This window comes from Anoplophora glabripennis, unplaced genomic scaffold, assembly GCF_000390285.2.
Source record: "Anoplophora glabripennis isolate ALB-LARVAE unplaced genomic scaffold, Agla_2.0 scaffold29, whole genome shotgun sequence".
Lineage (NCBI taxonomy): Eukaryota > Metazoa > Arthropoda > Insecta > Coleoptera > Cerambycidae > Anoplophora > Anoplophora glabripennis.
In genome coordinates this window covers 1485417-1512414 of record NW_019416257.1, presented here as the reverse complement: position 1 = coordinate 1512414, position 26998 = coordinate 1485417, and the positions used below count along the sequence as shown (strand labels likewise).

At 33.5% G+C, this 26998-nt stretch overlaps 2 protein-coding genes across 7 annotated transcripts in view; both read right to left on the bottom strand.

The window, feature by feature from the left end:
- Positions 1 to 337: 337 nt before the first annotated feature.
- Positions 338 to 19472, bottom strand: LOC108908639 (cyclin-dependent kinase 12). 5 transcript variants are annotated; one of them, XM_018712740.1, is made up of 13 exons: positions 19197 to 19472; positions 18461 to 18841; positions 17317 to 18319; positions 14005 to 14672; positions 13349 to 13570; positions 13087 to 13292; positions 12830 to 13026; positions 10529 to 10733; positions 7632 to 7900; positions 5842 to 6018; positions 907 to 1213; positions 700 to 805; positions 338 to 647 (listed from the first exon to the last, which is right to left on the bottom strand). In XM_018712740.1, the coding sequence occupies exons 2-13, from the start codon at positions 18771 to 18773 to the stop codon at positions 526 to 528; spliced, it is 3795 nt and encodes a 1264-aa protein (XP_018568256.1). In that variant the 5' UTR covers positions 18774 to 18841; positions 19197 to 19472; the 3' UTR covers positions 338 to 525. The 5 variants fall into 5 exon arrangements, with proteins under 5 accessions (XP_018568256.1, XP_018568272.1, XP_018568282.1 ...); XM_018712756.1 differs by having other exon boundaries at positions 338 to 644; XM_018712766.1 differs by having other exon boundaries at positions 913 to 1213.
- Positions 19473 to 24550: 5078 nt separating this feature from the next.
- LOC108908677 (formin-like protein CG32138) overlaps positions 24551 to 26998 on the bottom strand; it is a 143407-nt gene continuing 140959 nt past the window's right edge. The window contains exon 14 of one of the 2 annotated variants that reach the window (XM_018712796.1): positions 24551 to 25143. In XM_018712796.1, the coding sequence (XP_018568312.1) occupies positions 24931 to 25143 (213 nt within the window). In that variant the 3' untranslated portion in view covers positions 24551 to 24930. The other variant, XM_018712801.1, reaches the window with a different exon arrangement.

Sequence of the window (26998 nt, the reverse complement as noted above, 5' to 3'; positions counted from 1 at the left end):
GTTTTTTTCTTGTGCAGAAGATCGATGCTGCCAACCTCGTCTCAGTGTTTCAGCAATAATCCCAAGATTCCCAAGCAGAGAACTAGTAAGTTGGTACTTTGTGACTAGTAACTAGTTTCCAATAATTTCAAAATTTCCTTTATTGTAAAAATAAAGTGTAAGTTAGAGAATAAATTGATAAATTCAAATTGATTGAGCGTTGCTGATCGATAGGGTGTAATACTTTCTCCATTTCATTTATTTTTGTGTTGTGCATTTTGTAAGTCTGTTTTTAAAATACATATTAATTAATTTGATGTTAGGGCTAGACGCACAAGAAGTAAATTCAAACAAACAATTAAATCATCATATTATATATTTAGTTATTCTTAATTACATATCTGTTTACCATATAGAAATATGGGTCTAAAACAATAACGAACAAAAATTTGTGGAGTTAAAAGTAAAATGACCACTTTACAAAATATGCATTATATAATATATAAAATCTATACAAAATAAGGCTCAACTATAATGTGAGAATTATTAACTTGAAAATGATTTCTTCATTATGTTTGCTCCCATCGTCAAACCAAATTGCCTAAGAAGGTCCGACAGAGTCTTGCACACAATTTCTGTGTTTAAGGACACACCTTGGTTATTTTCTTCTGAAAGAAAACATAATTTTATGGAAAATTGTACATTTTCAATAGTCGTTACCTTCAAAATTAAGTTGTAACTGATGAATTGACCCAGGATTGGATTTGCAAATTTGTCTTAATTCCGTCAGCAACGTGTCTAAGGGGGCACTAATCTGTTGATCCCACTAAACCAGAAAATTAACATAAACCATTACAAAATATTTCATAAAATGGAGACAAACATTTCAGATTTTTATAAGTATTTAACTACATAAAACTGCCTTACATCTACCTGTGACTGTTTGGTGGAGCAAATCTCCATTAAATGTGACAGTTGCACTGAAGTTCTGTTAATTATCATCTGCTCCAGATTGTAGAGCAACTGATAAAGATAGTTGCGACTGTCTACGTCACTCTCTGTCGAGTCTCTCGGTGGTGTAAGTGAATCGTCTAAAAGCCTCTGAGGCAAGGACGGGATGCCAGGGGCAATCCCTAGTAGACCGGGGCCAGGTTTTCCCTTAAAAGCAGCAGTTGCTAAGGCATAAGAAAGGACTGCTGCATCGTACGCCTCCATCTTCAACACTTTCGAAGAACTGAAATACGAAGTTTGAAAGTTATCGTACTATATTCAGCAGATCTTGTGCGGGTTAAAGTTAAATGAGAATAACTAATTATTATTTTCAAATGAAAACACCAACTGATTTCTGAATATTTCATTAGCTATTTTAAATTCTATTGATGTACCTCTTTGAACTGTCTTCATTTAAAATACGTTTACTAGTTCCTAGTTTACTGGCCCTATTAAAAACATAGGTGAAATAGTAGTTCGCAATAAGACTTTATTAATTCCAATTAGGGTTAGTACCAATCGATGCCAGTACCGTTAAAGGTAGTATAAAGAGAATTCAGATCAGTCTATGTAGCAGATCTGTGAGCATAATTCATAAAAGAAGGTTGACAACTTTTATTGTGTGTAATCATTTTTTATTTGTAGCATTTTACCCACAATTTGCATCATATCTTTTAACGATTTCTCGCATATAGTAAGCATATCGCCTTTTATCTTTCGGTAACTTTTAAATCGGATATAGATGTTTATTTAATATATAATATCTATATCTATACTAATATTATAAAGAGTATATATTTTTGTATGTATGTATGTTTGTTACGAATAAACTCAAAAACTACTTGACGGATTTTGATAATTCTTTCAGCATTAGAATGCTACATTATCCCTGAGTAACATAGGCTATATTTTTTATATCCCAAAATGTTTAAAATAAATGTCCACCCGTGCGAAGCCGGGACAGGCTGCTAGTATTATATATAATAAATGTTGCTGTGCACAGATGCGTATTTTATGAAAACATTAATCTACAATAATATAGTTGCTTACTCAACTAAACTCGGATTTTAAAGCTCGTTTTAAAGAAAAAAGTTTTATTATGTAGTTTGGCTATGATTTTAATGTTTTAGTACAAACCCTACTACTTACCATTTTTCTTAGGTAGATTTAATACATATAACATATATTTACTAATTATTGTATTTGGGATTACTGTATATTCTTTAATATGTAAGAGATACTCGTCATTGAATCTAACTTTGGTTGTGGGATACTTTTACAAACTTTTTTGTAGTAAGCTTGCAATAAAGAAAATATTTTTGTTATTGATAAAAAATATGAAAAACGCCTCCCCGTCTTGAAACTACTATTTCAAGTATCAAATATATTTCTTTACTGGGCGTATTAATATTAACATTTTAATGATTAGTTTTGAAAGTTTTTTTAATTATGTATATACAAATATTCTGAAAACCGTGAAATATACACAAAATTGTGTGAAAATAGTGTGAGTGATGAAGTGTTGTTTTTATTTTTTCGACACTTTTGTTTGAAGAATCAAGAATTTCATGAAAACTTTTGCGATATTACAAATGTTCAAAAATTAAATTACTTTCATGAATTTGTATACAGGGTGTTAAATATTTAAAAAAGTACAAAGAAGTTTTAAAATCGAATTTTTTTTTGGAAAGTGGGCAGTTCCCGAACTTCCCGGTTGTATGTGCGTCTTAGCACTGTTGCCTGTTGTTATTTTTTCAAATCAACTGTATGAAACTGAGTGGCAGAGAGCTAAACTGCAATAGAAAATAATTTTGTAAACGCATATTGCTTTTGTGTGACTGTAAAATGTTACTTTCTAAACCATGTTACTTTCTAAACCAAAAAGTCATTAAAATGCTAATATAGATACACCCTGTATTATTAAAATATGGTAATTAAAATTGTAGCACTATTATTCATTTTTGATTACGAGGCATATACACAATGAAAGAGTAAGAGATTCTGATGTTCTGTTGTTTTTGTTTTTGACAAAGTTGTCAACATTGCATTCAAGACCAAGACATTGGAAGTACAATGTACACTCATTTGTCTCACTCATAATCATTTTTCTTCGGGCAAAGGGAAAGGCGCTGTTCTAGATTTTTTAACGAAATGTATTGTGAATGGCGACGAAATGTAGGTGGCACAATACATCCGTCTTCACCATTAGTGAAGAAATTCAAAACCGTTGTTTCGGCCCGAAAAATCATGACAACTCTGTATTGGGACTCCTCATCGACTTTTTCCCCAGGAAGAAACAATTAAAGTTGCACGGTCTGTGAAACCCTGAACAACAGTACGGAGGGCAATAGAAAACAAAAGAAGGGAGTGTGCTTGTTGCATGACAATGCATGTCCCTACACAGCCAACGCCACAAGGCAACTTTTGGATTTATTCAGTTGAAATATCATCAACCACCCCGCTCACAGCCCTGAACTGGCACCTTCTGATTTTCATCTTTTCTCTTTTCTGAAGGTGTTGATGGGTGGAAAATGGTTTGCTACTGATGATGAGGCCCACAGTGCTGTGAAACAACAGAAAGCTAATCCCTCGGCTCACAACTGCATTGAGGTTGAAGGCGACTACGTCGAAAAATAGTGTTTGATGTACTTTCCTGAATGTATGAATTTTTCATAAATATGCTGTTTCGATTTTTAAAAAATTGAGTATCGCGCCAATTTCGAGATTTGGGGGTTTCTCATATATGATGAAAATTGAAAAACACTTTATATCTCTTAAAGGAATTGAGACATTAAGATGAGGTTTTACGAATTCAATTTTTCTCAAAAATCAAGTCCAAGACATTTGAACTACTTTTTGTATCAGATTCAGTTCACAAGAGGACAAATGGACTAAAAAGTGAAAAATATGAAAAAAAGGCAGGAAAATACGAATCACCATGATGAACTTCAATTTTATCGTACAGGGTGGGTAAAAAATACAAAAAACAAATTGTTTATGCTACTCGAATATCAAATCAATATCCTAGGAAGATCAGAAAATCCTTCAGATATCTATGCAAGCAATGAAAAAAATGTGTTCAATATGGGGGTGGTGTTTTTGAAATTTTATATCTTTATCATATTGCTTTGTTTACTTTTTTTAGTTTAATTGTTGTAATTATGTTCGTATTTGAAAATTACACTTGAATAAGACGTATTTTAGTTTTGTAGTACTTTGTTCCCTGCATAAAAAATTAAATTTTTGACAACGGTACTCTTAATCACTTTTCAAGAAAAAATGTATATCAAGAATGCCTTTTTTCGTATCTTGCAAAATAAGGCATGACAATGCACGTCCTTACACAGCCAACGCCACAATTCATTCGGTTGGAACATCAACCATCCCGCTCACAGGCCTGACCTGGCCCCTTCTGATTTTCATCTTTTCTCTGAAGGTGTTTATGGGCGGAAAAAGCTTTACTACTGACGATGAGGCCCACAGTGGCGTGAAACAATGATTTTGAGAGGCGCCGGGAGATTTTTTGACGAAGTATCAGAAAGCTAGTACCTCGGCTCACAAGTGCATTGAGGTTGAAGGCGACTACGTCCAAAAATAGTGTTTGATGTTCCTGAATATGGATTTTTTCAGTTTTGATTTTAAAAAAATTGAGTACTCTGTGGATATGCCTCGTATTAAAATGAAAATTTGTTTTTCTACGTGAAGTTGCTTTAAATTCTGCAATCGCACCAAATTTCTTTTTAACTGTTGTTAAAATCAAAATACCGGGATTTTTTGAACAAAAATTAAGAAAGTAAATGAAGAAAAATTCAAATTTAAAGCTTCTTGCTTTTCAAATTGAGAACCGTCAGTTTTTCCTTAAAAGTACAACAGAGGGGTGGAAATATTAAAAAAAAAATTGAAATAAATAACTACAGACCGATTTTACCAAATAACCAGCATCGCAATTTCATTCCCGAACGACACAGACGTTTACCTTCATGCACACAAACTGAAACGATCGACAAACACAGCTATGCACCTTAAGGGAAAATAAAAAGCGGAAAATAAATAAATCCCATTTATTTTAATTTCAAAATAAAATAAACATATGTACAAATATATCAATAAACAAATCAACTAATTTGCTACCTATAATAACTTATATATTATTTACAATAAATAGTGTACTGATTTCACGTCCTGATACAACATAACTAATTTGATTCTACGAATTAGTGCTGTCACGATAATTTTAAAAAAGAACTAGTCGTCACCTATCTTTGAAAAGTCTTACCAAAGCAAGGCACTGAATACAGGCGAAAAACATCAATATGCTTTAAATTTTATAAATATTAACAACGTTATTTACAAGGTCCATTATTTCTACAATTTCCTTCTCGAAAAACGTCTACGAATAAAATTAGTTACTTAGCACCTTTCTTTTTTTTTTTCGATCATTTTATACAATTTTATACAGTTTTTTATAAACATTTTTGGAAACATTCCGCCGTGTTTGCACTCGTACAACACCACGGCGTATGTTACATCATAAAATCAATATACAGAAATTATAGGGAACATTCAAATAAAAATAAACTAAGCCGTAAAATAAAAAAAAAATGATCGATATAACATAATAAAATTGTTTCAGTCCGGGATGCACTACGACATTTACATACTGAGCTGTTAGCAAGGTTAAAATCACTCTAACAGTTACGTCCTTGGTGTCACTTAAATACCGCAGGCAAATATCTATAAAACCGACTTTCTCTCTCTATCTCTCGTCACGTCGTATCACTAAAAGTCACCAGTCGCGGCAATGAACAATCGTATCGTTATTTAAAGTACTAACAACTCAGGGTTGCAACACAGCACCATCAAATCACTCACCCTCCGCCATCCATTGAGTCGTCCGGTTTTCCCGACGGCTTGTCCCGTCCTAGAACGGACGGCTTGCCCGGCGGGAGGTTCTGCATCGCCTCGGCGTGCTCCCTGATCTGCCGCTTCCGTTTCTTGCTCCACAGCTCGTGGCAGTCCTGCCACGTCGGCAGCTCGGGGGCCGATATTCTGCAAATTAAAGTGAAAATGTTATTTATGTCACGACTAAGATGTGTAGATTTCTTGAAATAAAATTTTTCCACATAATTTACAGATTTTATAAAAAAAACCTATTTATCAAAGAAATAACAAAAAATAAAATTAGTCATAACTAAGTTAATTTTTTAAGAGATTATATTAATCAAGCAAATATGTGAGTTATATACAGGGTTTTCAAAAAGATTGGAATCCCCCTCTATCTCAGAAAATACTGCTCAAATAAGAAAATTATTACAAAAGTTGCAGGGTTTTGAGTGAGCAATCCAACAGTGACCTTGACCTTGACCTTGAAGGACATTTAGAGGTCAAGTTCGAAATTTTAAATGGAACTGTATACTTCTGGCCACGGAAATGGTAAGAGCAGAAAATTTTATGTTCGAATGTGACCTTGATCATGACCTTCAAGGTCATTTAGAGGTCTACCTGAAAATTTTAAATGGAACCGTATATTTTTGACCCAGGAAATGGAAAAAGTGTAAATTTTTACATTCGGATATGGCTTTGACCAAACCCTTCAAGGTCATTTAGAGGTTAAGTTGAAAATTTTAAATGGAACCTTATATTTTTGACCTAGGAAATGGAAAAATTGTAATTTTTATGCTCGGATATGGCCTTGACCATGACCTTCAAGGTCATTTAGAGGTTAAGTTGAAAATTTTAAATGGAACCGTATACTTTTGATCCCGGAAATGAAAAGAGCGAAAAATTTTACATTCGGATTGATTATTTGACCATGACCTTGAGGTCTCAAGGTCATGGTAGTTTCAAGGTGACAGTATTTCCAACAGCCTGTCTCCGAGGGTAAAACGTACTCGGGGTTTTCGGGGTCACCCTTTTGACTATTGGAGGCAAATGTAAGAGTTCCCGTTTTAAAAACCATTCCGACTTTAAAATTTTGTTGGAAGTAATCGCCATTTTTACTTTTGGAATAAGGACGAGGTCATAACAATATCACCATCCGATAGCTAAGAAAATTTTTTCCGTTAAATTTTTTCATAAGAGCATTATTAAACTTAAGTTCTTTGCTTACATTTGACGTTACAGTTACCTTTAGGTCATGGTCAAAGACATGGTATAGGTCATTTTTGAATTTTACGCTCACTCAATTTCCACAATCAAGAATATCGGGTCATTTATTAAAAATCGTCCTGACCTGTAAACGACCTTCAAGGTCATGGTCCAAGATATACGGTTCCATTTAAAATTTTCAGGTTGACCTCTAAATGACCTTGAAGGTCATGGTCAAGGTCACATTCAAACACAAAATTTTCCGCTCTTACCATTTCCGGGGTCAAAAGTATACGGTTCCATTTAAAATTTTCAATTTGGCCTTGTCCATGACCTTCAAGGTCATGGTCAAGGTCACCGTTTGTTTTCTCACTCAAAATCCTGCAACTTTTGTCCTAATCATTTTTTTGTTTGAGCAGTATTTTCTGAGATAGAGGGGGGTTCCAAACTTTTTGGAAACCCTGTATATTCCGCTGATAATTGTGTGTTTATGAGGCCCGGGCGTGTTCAAATTCAAATTTTACTCTCCCGGGATATCCCCATTGCAACAAAATAAATAAATAAATAACACTTACAGCTCCGGATTAATATTTTTCAGCCAAGGAGACTTTAAGGCGTCCTCAGCTGTAATTCTCTTGTCCGGATCCAGTTCCAACATTTTATCTAGTAAATCTAATGCTGAAGCAGGCATGAAAACGAAATCTTCTCGCAAACGCCTCCTGTGAAGTTTGTTCGGTTTGAGGGTGTGGAACAGGGGGAGTTTGATTACCGACGGCCATACCGCCGGCGTAGGCGTACCGCACACCCTCGATATCCTCTCCAACTGCATGAGTTCCGCGTTAGCCTGGGAAAGTGAAATAAAATGTAGGCGCCTTTTACATCTATTAATGTTTAGTATTCGTTTAATTTTTTATTTGATAGTTGAATAAACATAATAAATAATTTTAATTTGGAAAATGAAAATTTAATCTGCAACACCCATTGGCTATTTCACCAACCAGTTGAATGTTGAATTTGCACCGAAAGCGAGGAACAGAAAAGTAGTGTGCACACTCCTTTTTCTCTGATTTTGAAACGAAGATTCGCAGCAGCTTCACCCGCTGCACACAAACATTTGGTAAGCGCATTTTTAACTTCAATATTAGTACGCTTTCCAATTATCACACACATTATTCATAATATAGTTAGACAATTAATCAAACTTAGGATTGGAAATATTAGATGGCGACTCTTCCATAAAATCTGTCCTAGTTTTTAAATTCATCAACGGAGAATGTGCAACTATCAAAATTTCATTAAAACGTTCTAAAAATTAATTATGTATCATTATGCGAATTCTAAGAACTATTTTCATAAATGCTTATTACCATTCAATTGCTTTTCAAATTAAAAATTAAATTAAATCGGTTGAGGTCTATTGTTGTCAACTGTTTGTCAACATTATGAAAATATTAAAAATTGACGGTAGAGAGTTGGACTAGGCGGTATCTGTTTTGGTTTGGGTGAATCGTATATCCACGGAGATTTTTGGCTTTTTGGCTTTCAAATATCACTAGAAATGAAAATTTTTCTATGCGCATAAAGAAAACGTAAGCTTAACTTTTGGCGGCACAGGATGTTAAAAAAATTCGAAAAATGTCATATTTTTCTCCCTATTTAATTATGTATCTTTTCAAGAGTTGATTTTAGGCGAAAAATTTGCCAAAATTAGGATTAAAAACATTACTTTTTAGGGAATTTTTTTTGTGGTCTTTAAATTAAATTAATTACAAATTAAAGAAAACTTCATGTTATGTAGATTTGTCACACTAAATTTCATCAAAATCGGTTTGATAGATTTTGCATAATAAGTTTGCAATCCAAATTTTGAAAAAAAAATTTGCAAATTTTCAAAATTTTGCTCAGCAAAAACCAAGGCTTTTAGATACTTGAATATTTAATCACATATAGAAGGGCTCTCAAGCTTTCAAACGCTTTTTGAAAAATTCGAATCCGTCAATTAGGAGAGCTCTGGCGCTTGTTTAAACATTGTTCGAATTTTTGTACTCATAAACAATTAGAATAACTTTGTGAATATTCAATCAAATCAACTTTTTTTAAGCAGGTTTTAAAAGTTATTGGAAAGACGCTTCTTAAAAAAAAACAGATCGATTGGTCAATTAGTTACGTAGTTATAGCCGATCTAAGTTAACCGTCATTTACACTAAATGTATCGGGACATTCGGGCTAATTTTTCGAAAAATACCTTTGGTAGTCTTGAGTACTTACCAAATCTAAGTTTGCAATACTTTTCTTCATTGGCAACCTACTTTAAAACGTGTTTAAAGTTATTTATGCAAGCGAGAAATTTAAGAAAATCGAACGAGTGGTGGTAATGGGAAAAGCAGAGAGCGCGGTCGCTTCGGCCTGCTCGAAATTGAATCGGTGAGTTCAAAACCACGATGCGATTAAAAATTTTTAATATCTCAGGATCTAGAGGTCCCATTTTGATAAAATTTTTTTTAAATTAATGTCTCACAATTTAAAAAAAACAATTAGCATATTTCCAAATGCCTATCGTTAATAATTATTGGTCTTTCAACAGTCCGATAATTATTTATCTAATTAATTATTCTAATTGTTTATAAGTACAAAAACTCGACCAATGTTTAAACGCCAGAGCTCTCCTAATCGACAGATTCGAATTTTTCAAAAAGTGAAAGCTTGAGAGCCCTTCAATATGTGATTAAATTTTCAAGTATCTAAGGGCCTTGGTTTTTGCTGTGCAAAATTTTGAAAATTTGCAAATTTTTTTTAAAAATCTGGTTTGCAAAATTATTATGCAAAATCTATTGGACCGATTTTGATGAATTTTGTGTGATGATTCTACATAATATGAAGTTTTCTTGAGCCAAGTATGAAGGTCCTATACCCAATTTAAAGACCCCAAAAAAAAGTAATGTTTTTTAATCCCATTTTTGGCGATTTTTACAATAATAATCATGATTCGTTCGATTTGTAACTAGTCATATTTTGCAAAAAATTTAAATACAAACATTTTTTCCTCTTCCATTTTTGCCTAAAATCAACTCTTGAAAAGATATGTAATTAAATAGGAAGAAAAATATGACATTTTTCAAATTTTTTTAACATATTGTGCCGCCAAAAGTTTAGCCCACTTTTTTCATAGAAGTTTTCATTTCTAATGATATTTGAAAGCCAAAAAGCCAAAACTCTCCGTGGATATACGATTCACTCAAATATGGACTTTTTGAAACAGATACCGTCTGGACTAAGTCTCTGTCTAGTATTTTCATTTCTAAGTTGAGAGTTGTTTTAAAAAACATATATTTTATCTCGCACATTTTTTTTACTTTAAAGTTAATTCAAACAAACTTAATCAGAAATATTGAAAGCAAATTTAATTATATTAAAAACTCAAAAATAACACGATCTGCTACGTTCGACAAACACTTATCGGTCAAACACTTACTTGGAAAAGGGGCTTCTTTAAGAACAGTTCCCCGAGTATACAGCCGCAACTCCAAATGTCGATTGCGGGACCGTACCTCTCCTCGCCGAGGAGTAGCTCCGGGGGTCTGTACCACAGCGTGATCACTTTGTTCGTGTACGGCCGCTGTCTGTCTTCGGCATTGTAGAGTCGGGCTAGTCCGAAATCGGCCAGTTTCACCTCGCCCCTGTTCGTTTGTTAACGGGTCAATAAAAGGCATGGCATAATGTGACATGAACTTTAGATCAAAAAAGTAATTTGTGGTCTTGTAAGGGGCGCGCCAATTTCAAGATTTGAGGTTTTTTTCATATACAGGGTGATTCACAAATGGTGAGCAAAAATGAAATCCTCGTATTCCTGAGAGTCTTTCAGATAAAGTTTTCTTCGTCTAGGACACTTCGTTAAAAAGATGGTGTGTTATACTTCAAAAAATATTTTTAATTTTTATATGGTCGTTTTCACACTGGCCGACACGACACCAGCCCAACAACGACAACGATGACGGTGGATGCGTAATCTCATATAAATAAATGGTCATGTTTTCACACTCGCCGATATATCGGTATCGTGACGTGACAGGCTGCTCCGCTCGCGTCGTCGCTGATTTTGTGTCGGTATTGGTGCTGTGCTGATGTCGTGCATGTGTTGGTGTCGGTATATGTGAAAACGCCCTATCATTATTGGTCGTTATAACCAACAGACTCTATGGTAAATGTATATAAAAATGCGTCGCTAAATCCGAAATGTCGTTGTAAACGACGTTTTAATATGATATTTCTATAGGATTTAATCGGGACTTCCAAATTCCGTCGTTATATCCAATATGTGGTATAAAGCAATGTCGTTATAACCAATTTTCACTGTATTTTGATTTTGGACAATGTTTAAATAAATACATGTGCCCAATTTGAAATTATTTCACATACTAGTTTTTAAATTATTTAAAAAAATTAAAAATATTTTTTTAAGTGTAACACCCTGTATCTTTTTAACAAAATAGATAAAAACTTTATACGAATAACCCCTTAAAATTTAACAAAAAATACGAGGTTTCATTTTTGGTCACCGTTTGTCAATCACTGTGTATGATGAAAATTGAAAAACACTTCATATCTCTTAAGACATTTGAACTACTTTTTGTATATATGTTTTGGAAATATAAGAAAACCCTAATAGTGTCGAAATTGGTCTACCATATACTTAAAAATTAGAATTTTATTTAACTAAAACCAACATTACTTCCCTTTAGTACTAAAATTTTAAGTTACGAATTTCTAAATTACATAATCCTGGAATAAGCAGAATTTTGTGATAAAAATTCACTTACTCTGATTCAATTTTCGAAGAACAATGATTGCTGAAAACCACATCTTAACATCTTGATTTGTTTCAATTTTTCTCGAAAATCAAATCCGAGACATTTGAACTACTTTTCGTATATATACTTTGGAAATATAAGAAAATCCTAATAGTGTCCAAATTGGTCCACTATATACTTAAAAATTTTGAATTTTATTTAACTAAAACTAACATTACTTTCCATTAGTACTAAAATTTTAAGTTACAATTTTCTAAATTACATAATCTCGGAATAAGTAGAATTTTGTGATAAAAAATCACTTACTCTGGTTCAATTTTCGAAGAAAATTGATTGCTGAAAACCACATCTTAACATCTTGATTTGTTTCAATTTTTCTCCAAAATCAAGCCCGCGACATTTGAACTACTTTTCGTATATCTCCTTGGGAAATATGAGAACACCCTCAAAAGTTTCAAAATTACAGTTTTATTTTACGATTACGATTTTTAAAATCAGATAACCTTACAATAAGCAGAAGTTAAATGTAAATAGATAAATACTTATGTGATAATTACTTCTGATAAAAAATTTCGCAATTGGTCCAACTTATAGTTCCAAATTAGAATGTTAGTCAACTAAAACCAATGTTAATTTTCCTGTTTGAATTACAATTAAACAATAATTATAAAAATAAAAACCACCCCCTAACTTTTAAACGAATCAAGATATTGACATGTGGTTTCTGCCGTTCAATTTTTCTCAAAAACATTTGACCTACTTTTTGCATATCTACCTGGGAAATATGAAAAACCTCCGAAAAGTGTTGAAATTGGCAACCTTTCAATTTAAAATTTTATTTAATTAAAGCAAAAATTACTGCCGATGTTATTAAAATTTAAATTATGAGATTTAAAATTAAGATAGTCTCGGAACAAGCAAATTTTGAATTATGGTCGATAATTAATAAAATATAATTTGCTTACCGGTTATTCATCAATATGTTACTGCACTTAATGTCCCTGTGAAGGAAATTCTTTTTATGGCAATAATTCAGGCCGTCCAGTAGCTGTTTCATGATGCATGCGTTGTTCAACTCATTGAAGTCGACCATACCGGACTCGAGCAGTCCCATCAAGTCGTGGTCCATGTATTCAAATACCAGATAGAAAGAGCCCTTTTCCTGAAAAAAAGGGAACATTATTAAGGATTCTCTTTCATATTTTTTCCCAGAACGTAATACCTTCCTGAAATCGACAGCGTCCTGCTTATCCGTGACGATCTCTCGGAGATTGACGATGTTCTTGTGATTGAGCTGTCGCAGAATTTTAATCTCCCTGACGGCGGTAATCGGAAAGCCCTCTTTCTCGTTCTCCAACCTTACTTTTTTCAGTGCCACCAGCTCGTTGGCATGTACGTCTTTGGCTTTGTAAACTTGCCCGTAAGTCCCTAAAATATTACCACAATTATAAATTTTGTTTATATTAAACGCCATGCTCTTTTACCCTCTCCGATTTGTGCTATGACCTCAAACATGTCCACGCATCTTTCACCCCAGTCCTTCCCGCTCGTCTGGAAGTTCCTAGAACCCTTCCTCTTGAGGATCGTAGGCCTTTTCAGTTTCGGTTTGGCCGGTGCTTTGCTTTTTTCAACCACCTTTACGTTGTTTCTAGGCGGAGTGGTGGGTATCTCGTCGTCGCCACTGAGCTCCTCGGTCCCGGGAATGACTAAAAAATGGTAAAGCTTCAGGGCTTTTTATGGAGAAGCAAACGCTCCAGTAAATATCACTAATTGCCGAAAAAGACAAAAATAATTTGGGTAAAAAAATGGATAAGAAAGTGATAATTATACATTCGTTACATGTAACTTTAAAGTTTGCGCAATTTATTGGACTTGCAGCGTCTTTCACACTTTACGATACGAAAGTTGTGCCATTTTCCAGATTGAGCATTACAAAAAGTCTACAAGTGTGTGAGCAGCTTTAGAGTTAGATTTAACCTGCAACATGAAGCTAAAATACTGTTGCCTCATTCTGAATCATTTTCTTGATACACGACTTGGCAAACTGACATCTTTCGCTGTTTATGATTACCTTCACACAAAATTTAATTCAACACAATAACAAATGCGAATAATGTACCAAATTAATCTGAAAACTTACCTGGAGGCATCGGCAAGTCTTTAATACTTTTCCTAGGCGGGGTCTTGGCCTTAGGAGGAAGTACGACAGGCAGAGGGCTCGGAGACCGACTCGGTGGCGACTCGATCGCCTCAAGTTCGGTCTGGTCTATACCGGGAGGCATGGGCAGCTTCGTGACGTTCTTTGGCTTAGATTTATTGGCTTCAGGAAGAACCTTCTTCGCCGGCGGACTACTCTCGGCGGTTACGGTGGCCGGTTTGGGGGGCGGCGCACTATTTGGTAACGGAGGAGTGGGAGGTGATGTTATCTTTTCCGTGTTACTGACCGCGCTATTGTTACCGTCCGGTAGTTCAATGTCATTCAGTTTGGCCGGCTCCGTCTCCGGAATAGGTATGTCGTCGATGTCCATCACCACGGGACTGGCAATGACATTTTCTTCTTTACTTTCCGGCACAGGCTTACTGTCAACTTCGTCATCCTTTTCTACCGACTTCTGACTTGTTTCCGTCTCGTTGTCCGCCCTGGTGTGATTAGATTTGCTTTCCAACAGGTTCTGTTCCAGTTTCTTCAGTTCCAGCTCGCGCTTATGCCTGTCTTTCACTAACTCGGCGAATAAACTCGTGTCCGTTATTTTGTTTTTCAGTTGTGATGACCTGATCGAGTGTGGGGATGGGCTTCTATGCCTGTGTCTAAAAAAAATATTTATATACATGTCCCAATTTATAGGTATCTATTATTAAATGAAACACTCGTATTTCAAAACAGTAACTTCCTTAAAACTGCAAATTCTAAGCCTGTTTCGGTATTTTTGGGTGAAAAGATTTGATTTTCTTTATTTTTAATATGTAATGGCCAAAACGCCTATAAATTGGACACCCTGTATATATCGTAGAAACTCTCCATGCACCCCAATGAATTGTCTGAAAAGGACTTTGTACCTTCGATTTTAAAAAAAATTGTATATGTACAAATACAAATGGAGTTGTTTTTAGGTAGATAAATGGTAAATAAACACGATCATTCATTATGTTATCTTAATCACCCAGATTACAAGTGTACAAGTATTGCATATAAAATTAGATATGTAATTGGTATGTTCTGCATGACTTCCCTTTTTGTTAGAAATATAGACTGCTATTTCTGTAATTATACTGTGTAGATAATTCATTATTACCGAAACGAAGTTTCGTGACGTTTCGTCGAACATGTCAATTTTGCTTTTTGGAAACACAGTTGTTCATGCATTCTCGCCTCCTTCAGTTTCAATTCTTTGTGTGCCACGACGTTATCGAATTTTTTTATTACAGCTGCCGCACTGGGTATTTTTATTATATGACCCCATTTTTACGTTCAGTTTTTGTCGTATTCCAAGATATGCAGCCGATAATGAATAATTTCCATTATTTAGGTTATTTTGAATTCTCTGATTGTATCATCATACGCGTAGGGTAAAAGAAGAAACTGATAAATCACTATGAATTAAGGTGGAAAAAAAATAAGATATGATATGCGGGTAAGCTTATTTTAACATATTTAGCAATCAAAAGATTTTGTAGCGCAAGTAATTGAAAGTGAAAGAGGTTGTACATGCCAATTCCATTTTCTGTGGAAATATCATGAAGTTTCATCGTTTTGGATATAATTAATTGACAGTAAAACCCCGATTATCCGTGTGCGGCTGATCTGTGCGACGGATTCTTCATATGCTGCAATGTCTATGATTATCCGCTATCCGTGGAGCAAAGTGGGATTTTTTGGTATATTTATGGACAAAATTCTTGTTACAAAAGAATTTTCATCCAATCGTAGCAAATTTTTTTTTTTTAAATACTCGTAAACATCTGTACTTTAAGCAGGAATTGTGGAAATTTCGATATTCTTAAACCCTAAACTATAACAAGTCATTTTATGCCCAATCACGCAATTCACATATTTGAACTCTGCGCATACTTTTGGACAAACTGCTCTAAAATCCACAAAATTCATGCAATCTTAGCAATTTTTTTCTTAAAATACTCGTAAACATCTGTACTTTAAGCAGGAATTGTTGAAATTTCGATATTCTTATGCCCCAAATTATAGCAAGTCATTTTATGCCCAATCACGCAATTTACGTATTTGAACTCTGTGCATATTTTTGGACAAAAAGCTCTAGGAACCACAAAATTCATGTAATCTTGGCAATTTTTTTTTAAATACTCGTAAACATCTGTTTAAGCAGGAATTGCAGAAATTTTGATATTCATATGCCATAGATTCTAGCAAGTCATTTTATGCCCAATCACGCAATTCACGTATTTGAACTCTGCACATACTTTTGGACAAAATGCTCTAAAATCCACAAAATTCATGCAAACTTAGCAATTTTTTTTTTAAAATACTCGTAAACATCTGTACTTTAAGCAGGAATTGTTGAAATATCGATATTCTTATGCCCCAAATTATAGCAAGTCATTTTATGCCCAATCACGAAATTCACGTATTTGAACTGTGCATATTTTTGGACAAAAAGCTCTAGGAACCTCAAAATTCATGTAATCTTAGCAATTTTTTTTTTAAATACTCGTAAACATCTGTTTAAGCAGGAATTGCAGAAATTTCGATATTCTTATGCCCTAAATTCTAGCAAGTCATTTTATGCCCAATCACGCAATTCACGTATTTGAACTCTGCGCATATTTTTGGACAAAAACTTCTAGGATCCACAAAATTAATGCAATCTTAGCAATTTTTTTTTAAATACTCGTAAATATCTGTACTTTAAGCAGGAATTGGGGGGGAAATTTCGACATTTTTAAGTCCTAAATTATGGCAAGTCATTTTATGCCTAATCACGCAATTCACGTATTTGAACTGTGCCCATATTTTTGGACAAAAAGCTCTAGGATCCACAAATTTCATGCAATTGCAGCAATTTTTTGTCCAAAAATATGCGCAGAGTTCAAATATATGAATCGCGTGAATGGGCATAAGATGACTTGCCAAAATTTAGGGTTTAAGAATATCGAAATTTCCGCAATTCCTGCTTAAAGTACAGATGTTTACGAGTATTTTTAAAAAAAATTGCTACGGTTGGATGAAAATTCTTTTGTAACAAGAAAATTAAAAAAAATTGTCTTCGTCTAAATTTCATGAAATAAAAGAAACTTTAAAATCGATAATGTAAGGTATTTTAAACACGTACAATTAACATATTCATGTTTTCCTTATAAATAAAAACAATTACTACAACAACGAAATTAAAACCTTGTGAATTTTTTTACCATTGGTCTTTTTATATTCAAATTATTTTGGGACGATGACAAACGAATTATAGAAATTTGTGAAACATACCTGGGGCTCTTTTCTCTTTCCCTCCTTGGGCTCCGAGATTTGTGCCTTTTCGCTCTGCTCCTAGACGGCGACGGGCTGTAATGCCTATTCCTGCCGTAACTCGACGACCGCGACCGCCTCCTACTAACGGGGCTTCTGCTCCTCGAGTAATTCCTCTTATCCCTCACCCTGGCCTTCTCCCTCCTGTGCTTCCGATGCGCCTCCCTATCTTGTCGCCTTCTCCTACTCGGCGAGATCGACCGGCCGTGCTTGTGACTAGGCATCAGCGACTCGGGGCTGGGATTCCTGTACGGGGAGTGTACAGGCGAGAGGCTTTGGTGGTCGTCGATGAGAATGGGGGAGTCTTTGATCCGTATCGGTTCGTCGGAAATGTAATGGTTGTATTTACTCGAATGCAAGGGGGGAGTGTGCGGGGATTCTCTGGGGTGGTATCCCCTTATGTACTCCTTGTACACTTTTAAGGGAGGGGTTTCTGAAGGCGTCGGCGACTTTTCGTACGCCGGTTCGGGAGAAGCTATGTGACTGTCATTCGACACAGGTGAACAAGCACTCGTGTCTATTTTAGGGTCGATGGGAACCTTAGAAGCGACGGACTCGGGCGGTTCCCAGTCCGATAAAGGTTCTATTTCCGGCCTTGGTGGAGTTTTCCTAGAACTACTCTGTGATTCATCGGATTCACTGTCGATACTCTCCAAACTTGTACTTCTAGAACGGTGTTTTGCTTTCTTCTTTTTCTTTTTGTTCTTTTTATCTCGCCTGTGCTTTTTCTCTTTCTTTTTTCGTTTCTTTCTGTCGATAGAGTCGAAATCCTCTGCGTACGTTGGTGATGCGATCGGGGCACGGTACTCTGCAGGGGAGTCATCTACTTTTCTTCTGTGTCGCACATCGCTAGACCGAGAAGATCGTGACGACACTGACAACTGTCTTTCTCTGATCAAAATTGCATCAGGTGTTGGAGATCTTGGTATCATAGATGGATCTAGTCTATGGGTATGCCTTCTCCCTAAAAATATATTACAGATTTCTGTAGAGATTACAAATTTTTTGATTGATGTAAGAATATATCTCAGAACCCCATAAAGTAAACATTTATTGACCCAATAACTCCTGTTAATATTGATTTAACATATACAAATAAGCTAACCTGGAGAATGCAACATTTGTCTTGATAAGTAAATTTCCTCCTCTAGGCGGGAGTACCTACTGCGGTGACTATTTCTATGCATTATATCTAATTCACCATCGTCACTTAAACTCGGCACACTTCCTTCTTCACCGCTTTGTATCTCTCCAGCTTCGGGGCCTGACAAATCTTCCGAACTTACATCAGAATATTCAACTAATGGTTTGGATGGACCTATGGAATTACTTGGTGAGCCGTTTTCATCTCTATTTCTACGTTTTTTAGATTTCTTAGATTTATCCTTAGTATGTTTTCCATGTCGACTCTTTTCCATTTTAAGAATTAATATTTACAACCCAGCACATAGTATATAGTGCTGGTTTGCCTGAAGGCAGTAGAGTCCTAGGAAAAGTCCACATACTCAAAATTTGATTGAATAGAGATTTTATTTGGTTATGTTGACATTAGGTTGGCATGCATGTTTGAGGAACCATCACCAGAGCTGATAGCCACTTTGCACTCAATTTTAAAAGCAAAATGATTAAAATGCGATTAGTTATTTCGGCCACAGACAAAAAAAAATGTTTGCGAAATTAGGATTTTTCATGAGTTGTGTTAATTTGACGTCCGTGACCTTGAACAAATGAAATGATAATGGCGATTTTGTGGTGATGTTTTGGGTGGGTCAAAATGTGGTTACTAAGCAAATTTGCAGTACAGCGACATTAAACATACTGAGAAACGATAAACCACTTACCTAGATATTGAAAAACTAAAAGTCCATACTTCCGCACACACTGACGCACCTCACAACACTTATTTCAAAACAAATTTCGGGCCATTTCAGATACCCCCTTTTCCTTGTATTTTCTGGTCTTTATCTCAATTTTTCTCAGTAATACTTATTCAACTATTTAATTCTGACTATAGAGAATGTTTTTTATTAATACATAATGTATGATGTAGCATAGGTCATGAAAAAATTTAAGATTTTGATTGTTATCGATACCGATCCTGACAACCAACAGGACGCCATTTTCTTCGTAATTTGTTTTCGATTTGGCATGCGTCATCACGTCCCCACCACCCTTGTACACGGATTTCGTGGCAGAATATTTTAAATATTTCCAATTTTCTCCACGTTACATTGTTCAAGTGACTGGAAATAATGTTTTTAAAGTTAAAAAAACAACTATTTTATAGTTTTTTTCTGAGCAAAGCGTAATATTAATTAAAATTAGAAACAATAAAAATAGCGGCATCTATGTTGGAGGAATTTTAATTGCGAAATCATGAAATTAGGCAATTAATTTTCAGATAAGATTTGCTGGGAATAGATTAAAATTTAACTTTGCAGTAAAAGTAATATTAATAAAAAATTATGAATATATCTAATAACCGTATTATTTACGATTTTTTATATAAATTTGAAGAAAAAATAGCGTTGATTGAAATTACAGGTTTCTATTAAATAAATCAATGTCCCTGACAAAATCTCGGCAACTACCCAAAAGATGACACTGTATAGAAAAAATGGAATTACCCTTACCTACCACTAGATGGCGCATGTTTCATTTCTTTTGATGGGTTTTCCTGAACATGCAATAAAATTTTAAAGAAAATTGTTTTATTAGCATTAATTATTTTGGATTCATGGTATAGGCATATTAAATTTTCATTATTTTTTTTTTAATATACAGGGTGGCTCAGATTGTAATTCATGGCCTGCTGTGATTATTTTTAGGATCTATTCTTGAAAAATCACAGAATTTTCTTTATCAAAAATTTGGTTACAGTCTTAAAACTGTACTATCTCAAACTCAGAAATGTAATCTAGTGAATTTCTGAAAAATCCGAAAATAAAAAAAAATGGATCATCGTAATTGGTTTAGCAAGTATAGAACGTCCCAATAGATAATAGCTTTAAAATTTTAGGGGTAATAATATTCATCAGTAGAATGCTAATTTGAAATATTTTTTTGTCTTAGTCCACTTAAAACTTGTTTTTTAAATTGCGTTTAAACTCTATCTACGACAGACATTCAAATGTTTTTAAAAAACTAATAATTTCTGCATGATTAATTGTAAGTAGATTCAATTTATTATTTGAAATAATTATTTTCATTTTTTATAAAATATACATAATAAAAATAAATAAAAATACAAATCTAACGGATTTGAAATATTTTTTAAAATCATTTCAAGTTTCAACTTTGTTGCTATTTTTTTGAAAGCACTGTATTTAGTTTGTGAATTTCTCAGAGACTTCTGAACTAGTTTCAGTGAACTACACAATATCAATCCACCTGACGTGATATGACAACAGCATGTTGCGGGCAAAAAAACAAACTGTCACGTTAATTCGACGAAATGAGGATGGCTAAATATATCACAGCTTCATTTCATTACATTTATTTTTGTTCTCAGCTTATCAGTTTATGAGGAAGAGTGTTTGAATAAGGTAATTAGGTAATTTCGCATCTATCTGTGTAAAGTATTATTTTTCACTGAAATTGAAATAGAATTTGTATGGCGTTTAACTAATTTTAATTTTATAGTAAAATTTAAAGTTATTTATTGACACTACGATGTGTTTGTGTGTCTTCATTGTTAAATTTCCATGTGATATGAACCAATAAAAATACATAAAATGTGCAAGAAATGCACATTATTATCTTCTATCTATTAAAATATTATCTTGGAAACAGCTGATTTTTAACACTTGGTACCTATTATGAAAAAGTTGCTTAATTCTTTGTAAAATATAAGAATTCACTCAAATACAGGGTGTTCCATTTTAAAAAATTCAACTTTGGTCAGCCCTCCGAAAAAGAATCACCCTCTATAACACAAATTATTCTTAAAATGTGCATTTTTTGTCTCCCTACTCGAACCTATTTTGAAATATTTTGCCTCAATTATATTCTAACGATAAATCAACTTTGCCACAGCATTGACTCACCCTGTATATATATTTAAGTAACTTACCTCAAGGTTGAAATCGTCGATCAGTAGTTTTTTTAAATGAAACAATTTTGTTTGTAATTTGTTTTATTAATAACAATATTTTACAAATGTTTCTGTTAATGGTATAAAATCTCTAAATTGTCACCGATAGATTCAAAAATAGTCAAAAAGTATTTGAGATCACATTGCGAATTTTGTGCTGTAACATTTTTCTGCGTACTTTTCAGGAATGTCTTATAAAATTATTGCATTTCCATATACGTATTTATATGAGTAACACGCTAGTACAAAACATATTTGATATACATTAAATTAAGCTTATCTGTCGATACTAACTATATTTACATTCACTTTAAATAAAAATTTATGATAATCACATTTTTTCCTTATATAATACAATATTTCGGGAGTATTCGTCTAATATACAGGGTGCGCACTACTATTATATAGTCTTACGATCGGAAGATTTCAGAAAGATCAATCACTTCGAGAACCTTACAAAATTGTACAAAATCTTGCCTGTATGAGTAAACTTAAAAGTTTTAAACTTTCCGTTACTTGTCATGGTTGATATAAAATTTAAAAAAATGAAATACATTGGCTCGCCCACGGCATACAGGGTGTTTCGGGGTTAATTGTCGAACGTAACATTTGAATACGTTGAAATTTGAAAAAATTTCTCGTTTTGTAAAAATAACGTTTGGCCTAGTGATGATGAAACTTGAGCTCAAGATTTATTTAAAGATAAAAATTCATTGAATTCGGATATAAATACGTTTACCGGCGGTGGAGATGCAGGGAGCCACAAAGCATTCCCGAAATTTACCGTCACTAGGTTTTCTTGAAGTTATTAATTTTTTTAACTTACATTACCGTTACCAAGCATTAAAAAAAACACAGCTAGAACTGTATGTTTAAAAATATTATTTCGAAAACAATATAATAATCGTAAAGTAAAAAAAAAAAATAAAAAATACAGACGTAGTAAAAAATGCAGAATTTCATTGACAAATATTCCTTCAGGCTTTTTCTGGATTACATTATATTAAAAATATTTTTACAAAAAAAAATTCTATGACCTTTTTTGTGAAACAGGTCTAACATTATTTTAATGTTAACGAAGCGCTTGGTAACAGAACAATTTTAAAAAAGAAATAACTAGAAAGTGGTTAGTTTTTTGAATAAACTGAATTTTTTTTCAGAAAAATATTAGGCGTTATAGTGACTCCCAGTATCTACAGTGCTGGTAGACATAACACTTCACGCAATAAGTTCATACGATGACATACAGATGGCGCCACTATTGGTGTACTAACCTTCAAATGATACATGTCAAAGTTTCATGACAATCTGACGTTTAGTTCACAAGTTACACTGGTTTTAGTGACGCTACTGTTGCAATTTTGAAATCAATGGAAAAATCTGTGTTTCGTGTGTTATTAAAGCATTGTTTTTTAATGGGAAAAAGTACCGTTCAAGCAAGGCAATAGCTTGACGAGTGTTATTCGGAGTCTGCTCCATCGAGACAAATGGTAGATAAGCGGTTTGCTGATTTTAAACGTGATCGTACAAAATACTGATGACATTGATTTTTTATCCGAATTCAGTAGATTTTTACTTTTACAGTTTTAAATAATTAAATCATTAGCCGAATATCCATCTCTCAACACTAAAAATATTCGGAGTTATTTTATACAACGTGATTTTCATCTCTGTATCTTAGACCAGGGTGCATCTGTTTTAGGTGGATGTGAGAGGCTGCAAGCTAATTTTTTCTGGATTACCGTCAGTACAACTCACATAATAAAAGTGTAGATCCCTAGATCCGGGCGAGGTCCGGAACATTTTCAAATTTGCAAAAATGTTTAAAAAAATTTAAAAAATGCTTAGTTTTTTACTTATATCTTGAATCCTATGCATTTTGGAAGAATATTGAAGAGGAAAAAAAGTTTTAGAATTGAATTTTGCACAATATACTGTGTTAAAAATGTTTAAATTTATTACCGATGTTGCAAAATAGCAATAATTGTTGAAAAAAAGGCAAAATAATCAAGGTTTTTGGATAATTTTTTAAAAATATTTTAATTGCTCTGAGAGCATTTTAATTTTGGTAAAAAAAACTTTAGAATATAATAAAACAAATTTCATTAAAATCAGTTCGATAATTTTGACAATAATTTTTTGAAAAATTTTTTTCGAATTTTCAAAATGTTGCACAGCCTCAAATAAAGTATCAAGATACTTGAAAATTTTTTCACATAGAAAAGACCCTCGACCTTTCAAACGGTTCTTGAAAAATTGAAATCGGTTGATTAAGACGGCCACAGTAAATTTTTCAAGTTAATGCTCTTTTTTTTATTTTTAAACAATTAGATTACGTTTAACAATTTGCAATTGTTTTTTTCAAAAATTAAAATTTTAAAGTACTATTTTTTCTATCTGTATTTAACAAAAAAATTAATTTCCAGATAAATTAACGGTAAAAGCTGATAAACTCTGACTGCTTATATCTCAAGAACCAATAAACAGAATTTAACTTTTTTTTTTAAAGAAGCGTCTTTCCGAGTTCTCTAAAATTCAATTTTTCAAAAACCATTTGAAAGGTAGAGCGGTCTTTTCTGTGTGAAAAAATTTTTAAGTATCTAGATGCTTTATTTGCGGCTGTGCAACATTTTGAAAATTCGAAAATTTTTTTTCAAAAAATTTACAAAAACTATTGAACCGATTTTAATGAAATTTTGTGTATCGTTTTAGTATACTATAAAGTTTTTTTTTACCAAAATTGGAATGCCCTCGGAACTATTAAAATATTTTAAAAAATTATCCAAAAAAACTTGATTATTTTGCCTATTTTTCATCAATTATTGCTATTTTGCAACATCGGTAATAAATTTAAACCTTTTTAACTTACAGTATATTGTGCAAAATTCAATTCTAAAACATTTTTTCCTCTTCAATATTCCTCCAAAATGCATAAGTTCCAAGATATAAGTAAAAAACTCGGATAAAATAGGTATTTTTTAAAATTTTTTAAACATTTTTGCAATTTTGAAGATGTTCCGGACCTTGCCCAGATCTAGGGATCTACACTTTTATTATGTGAGTTGTACTGACAGTAATCCTAAAAAAATTTGCTTGCCCGCTCTTACATTCAAGAAGTGGGATATTTCGACAGATCCGCACGCATTTCTGGAATATTTTTCAGATTTTGTTTAATATTTTGACCATCCCAATTCGAGTTTTGCCAATTAACGTGAACACCCAGTACACCTACAATTTGAAACCATTGAAATATCTAAAGAAATGCACAGTGTGTGTAAAAATACATCTGGACTTTGCACACTAGTTATTCGCCTGAAAATCTGTCCACTAATAATTGCTTTATATAATTTTTCTCATTTAAATCATGCGAAACACCACTAGTGCTCTGATTTGATACTGTCCGTTCTTACACGCACTGTGCCCCGCGATTTGCGTGCATAAATAAACTCTGCCGATTGTCCCTCGTAATATAATCTCGTTATTTACACTTCCATCTCCTCCAACGTTTTCGATAATCTATTGTTATCGATCCGCCTCCTCTGACTCCTCCTAACCGCGTCCGCCCTACGGTAAGGCTCACTTTTAAGTCCCAACAAAATGTCTTCCAGAGCACCGTTGTACACTTCATCTTGATGAAGCAACTTCTTCTCTTGCACCAGTCTTGTTTTAGTTTTAAGTTCATTTATCACAGCCTCCTGTTAATATTTCACTCGGTTTATAAATTTTTCAAATGGGGGTGATTAATTTTAGTTTTTGTGTTTGTGCATTACATGTGTGGCAGCTAAACAGAATTAGTTTCTTTTTGCTAGGTAAGCAGAGTGAGCAGTGGAAGGGGGTTAATTTTGTCACTAATTCATACTGTGATAAGTTTTTTGAGTAGCGTTTTTACAAGTTTAAGTTGGCTTATTTGTGAATTTAATCTTCTAGTATTTTAGCCAAAAAGTTTGGCAATTTTGGAGGCTGAAAATATGAAATAACAAAGATAGATTCACTCCATATATATATAACTCTCAAGCTACTGTCATGCCAATAAAACACACTTTAGTCACAGTACATCGAAAAATTATGCTCAAACTTACGACACTCCGTTTGTTATTTCAAATTAATGCGATTAGTAATTCGTAAAATAACACAAGGGGTTAATACTGGCGGGGGGAGTAATTTCTAGAAATAACTTTGCAGTTTCCGAAAATATTCGAAATAGCAATTCTGTTTTGTCTGAAAATTTTGTAATTTCAGGAAAAAGGAAAAACCATTTTAAAAAATATGCGAACGTACAGGGTATCCTTATTAATAAGTGACATTAACATAATGAGTAATCAACAAATGATCAAATATTTTTTTTTATTAAATATATCCGAAGGACGTAGATGCTTGGAAGTTTTAACTGCTTCAAAATAGCAAATCATGAGCCTACTACGTTTTTGGTGCCAATTTTTTATTTTAGATTTAACAATTTTTTTGATACAAAATTTTATAACATGATGTTTCAGTCGGAATCTGTTTCGGCCTCTGAAAAAGTTGTGTATAATTGTTAGCGCAAGAAAATGTAAAAAAATTTTGAACAAAGGCGCATTTTCTCAATTCTTTCATGTATAACTCGGAGAATATTGACGTTAGAGAAAACAGTCAAAGCAAAAAAAGTTTCGTTTTGAGATTCTCTTCAAAATAAAAGTGGTCCGAAATTTTTATGTGCATTATTGTTGCTGCAATACAGTATAGACCGAAAAAAAAATTCGTGAAAAAAAATGTTTTTTTCATTAATTTATTTCCGACCTTGACTTTAGAGCAGCCATATAAAAAGTATGGTTCTGAGTACTTCATGATATGGTAGTATTGCAGAAATTTTTTCATCGAAATCGGCGGGGTAGATTTCGCACAATTCAATTGTTAATTAAGAAAATACAGAATTACACTTATTTTTCAATTCTCTCCCACGGTAAAACCCATGATTATTTTGAGCTTTCAATTTTTATACATAACTTTTGGAGTCTCGATTATAAATCCCCATTTAAAAATTTTCGATCTTATGCATTTTGCAGCAATTAGAATTTATTCAATATTTTTTCGAAAAAATACTTATAAACAGTTAGAGCTGGAGCTAGAGTAGTTACAAAATCTCATGAGCTGCGAAATGCGTGAAAGGTGTGGCGCATAATTCGCGTATCCGCATAATTCTTCTAATAAGCACGTTGTGAAAACATTGACTCAGAATTAGACCACGTGCCTCATTACAACCAGAAATGAAGTAAGGCGCTCGGGCATCAATAAAGTCAACTGGCGAACGTTCTTATATATATTTCTATTGCTTATATTAAAATAATAAAGAATAGGGCATTTTCTTATGGTTGTAATCGGATCAAAGGCTTGTTTACGCCAAGAGAGCTTGAGATAGACTGTGAATAATAGATATTATGTTTTTAGGATGTAGAATAATTTAGGCGACGGTCGGAATTATGTTTCTGCGCATATAAAGGTCAAAGCTCATAAGACTCTGAAACAACTTTACCATATTTGCATATTCCTCAAATGTAATTATAGGATCAATAG